This window comes from Nicotiana attenuata, chromosome 6 (assembly GCF_001879085.1).
Source record: "Nicotiana attenuata strain UT chromosome 6, NIATTr2, whole genome shotgun sequence".
Classification (NCBI taxonomy): domain Eukaryota; kingdom Viridiplantae; phylum Streptophyta; class Magnoliopsida; order Solanales; family Solanaceae; genus Nicotiana; species Nicotiana attenuata.
The window spans coordinates 14011576-14014450 of record NC_031994.1 but is presented as its reverse complement, the minus strand read 5'-3'; the positions used below and the strand labels follow the sequence as shown (position 1 = coordinate 14014450).

At 34.7% G+C, this 2875-nt stretch overlaps 1 protein-coding gene across 1 annotated transcript; it reads right to left on the bottom strand.

Annotated features, from left to right (window-relative positions):
• LOC109226618 (F-box/FBD/LRR-repeat protein At1g13570-like) lies at window positions 273–2638 on the bottom strand. Its single transcript, XM_019391437.1, has 4 exons — window positions 2482–2638; window positions 968–1821; window positions 715–879; window positions 273–618 (listed from the first exon to the last, which is right to left on the bottom strand). Exons 2-4 carry the CDS (start codon window positions 1787–1789, stop codon window positions 319–321), a joined length of 1287 nt encoding a protein of 428 aa, XP_019246982.1. The 5' UTR covers window positions 1790–1821; window positions 2482–2638; the 3' UTR covers window positions 273–318.

The window sequence follows — 2875 nt, the reverse complement described above, 5'->3', positions numbered from 1 at the left end:
CCCCACGCCCCACCCCCAATCCCGCCCTAAAGAAAAATATTATTTATAGTACTTCTTTTCATGTTATCCTAAAGAAAAATATTATTTATAGTACTTCTTTTCATGTTATAGATAGATTTTTTCATTTCAACAAATGAGTATTTTTCTCCAGAAAATATTTTCCACTCACCAACCAAACAAGGGAAAATAAGTGATAAAACCACTCATTTTCCATGAAAATATTTTCTATTTTCCATGGAAAACATTTTCCTTCATACCAAACACACCCTATGTGTAAAATCCCTTACCATTGTAGTAGCAAATTCTTAACGAAACAGACTAGTCATAATAACAATTATAATCAACTTCTACATCAGGTGATGCACGCCGAAATGAGTTTAGTTTTGTGGAAATATTGACTGTTTTGTGAGCATCATCATTAGCTTCTAGACATGGCTCAATTAGTATTTTCACCGGAATGGGAGATTTAGCTAATAGAACCTTGATAAGTTGCATCTCAGGCTCTGAGCCTATAGTATATATTAGCTTAACTTCCGTGAGGTGATTAAATGTCACATCTGAGAAAGCTTCCACTTCAAGATATTCTAGAGCTGCAATGTCATCATCTTCATCATCCACCTAAAGGAGATTATCAAAGACCCAAATCTTTAAACTTATTGCGGATCGAAAGTAAGAAAATAGGAAAGAGAAGGAAAGAGTCAACTGATTAAGAACCTCGATTTTCAAATATTGTAAATATGGGAAGCTTCTTATCAAGCAAAGAGCACACGAGAACACATCCGATCCACCTAGATAAATATTAGCTAGGCGAAGACGTTTGACACAATTAAGATTAAAGGGAAGCCTTTTCGGCAATTCACCTGCTCCTGCAGCCAAGAACTAGGAAGAAAATAGAGAACGACTCAAGGCCCAAAAGAGATTACATCTATGAAAATGCATAACAATTAAGTGTTGAAAGCAGATTTACCCTCAAACTATCATGATTTAACTGCAGATACTCGAGAGCAGAAAGAGGCTCAAAAAACTTGGCAATATCACATTCTCGTAGCCCCTCATAATCTTCCGTATCCGCAAGAGACAATTTTGTCAGAAGAGGGGTACACTTTAAACTAATAGAACTTATTTCACCAGTGAAGTCAAAGGATCTCAACATAGGAGCATTAATTTTAATGACGCCACTTAAACCTACATTGTTCAAAACCAACTGCTCGAGCAACAGGCTACAAGAGATTAATCTTTGAAGGAATTTTGGTGAAATTGTGACGCTACGTAATTCCAAGCTAATTAACAGCTCAAATCCTTTGCAGGCCGGTGGAGGAAGCATTAAACAGTTTTTGAGAGTCAGATGCCTCAATTGAGAACATGTGAAAAATGAAGAAGTTAATTTGTAAAGGTCACCCCCGCCCGGAAGTTTAAGATCAAGATGCTGAATATCACTTCTCGAGAGAAAATAAATTAAGTTGTCAATGGTAGGACATGGCATCACATCCGAATTAAAGGATAGGGCAAACTTAGTAATTGGTCCAGTATGATGGGTCAAAAGGTGGTAGATAATGTTGGTAAACTTAAATGTAGGGGGTACCGAGTCCTTCGTAAATATCTTTAGATCAAGTGTCAATTCTGGAAGTCTACACCACTTATACCTCCATTTCTGTGACAAGATGCTTGTCCTCACAGCTTCTCTTAAAGGCAAACGCATAAGAATATCATGTATTACGTTCTCAGGAAGGCTGCAAAGTATGTCCAAAGGTGCAGTTTGACAACCATGCTTTTTGCCCTTAGGAGGCATCGTGAAACAATAAATCAATGGCAAATTAAAATCTGCAGAAAGTAACCAAGAATATGAAGATAAGGAATATCCAACAATAAAAAAGTGCCCTCGACATGCTACAACTAAAAGAAGTAAACGAAATGACTGCTAGCAATAATACATACAGTACATAAATACTTCAATAATCAAACGATACCCAAAATAATGGAAAATCAAAAAAAAACAAAAACAACCATTTTTATCCTTTTGCTCGTTTAAGCTTTAGAAACTCCGAAGGAAAATTGTTTTATCATAAATCTCTGATTGATTTCAACAAGTTCTCCACAAATTTCCACACACTTCTCCACAAATCTTCACCCCCATAAAATAAGCTAACAATACCCTTACCTATTTTAACTAGAACAGGAAAACCTATTCCTATATAATTCTGACTACAAATCATATTTAGACATGAATTAAACAAACTAACAAATATCAAATCCTAAACAATTAAGGTTCCTACTACAACTTTGAATTAGTTTTCCAACAAACTCACATTTACATGAAGATTAGGAGGGGAAAAAACCTAATATTTGGTATATTTCTAACACAGGATCAGCTTAACCTAATAGTTTTACTATTACTAAAATTTGAAGAACTAAATAAACATAATATAGCTTAATAGAAAGTGCAAGAAATCGAAGGAATAAAGTTGACAAGATTAAACTTACCGGACGTCCCTATCCGAAAGACGGTGCCTCTATGTCACCGCCGTTGAAAGATTTCAAGTTTCGATTTCTCTCTGTTGGAACTTGGAAACCACCAAAATTCTGCTTCTCCTTCTGCTCATGTCCTATTGGCTTATGCTCTCTCTATATATAATACTCCCTCGTGTCTATGTGGCAAACTTTGGAGTTTAAGAGCCAAAAATACTCCAATAAATAGTTAAGTGGCTATGCATCATCATTAACGATAAAATTTTGGAAGTTTAAAGTTAAACTCTTGCCAAAATTAGAAATTTATTTAGTTTATTTCGGCTTTTGAGAGTGAAATAATTTTTTTTATATGTCTTTTAAATATTTTAAATTATTAATTATTATTAGTAATAGTACTTTTGATGTAGCT

What these genes read in the sequence shown, in the direction of transcription:
- LOC109226618 (XM_019391437.1), bottom strand. Translation starts at nt 1,789, where the DNA reads ATGCCTCCTAAGGGCAAAAAGCATGGTTGTCAAACTGCACCTTTGGAC. An exon ending in TAAATCATGATAGTTTGAGG is followed by an intron (nt 880 to 967) that starts GTAAATCTGCTT and finishes TTTTCTTCCTAG; the next exon opens with TTCTTGGCTGCAGGAGCAGG. An exon ending in TACAATATTTGAAAATCGAG is followed by an intron (nt 619 to 714) that starts GTTCTTAATCAG and finishes AATCTCCTTTAG; the next exon opens with GTGGATGATGAAGATGATGA.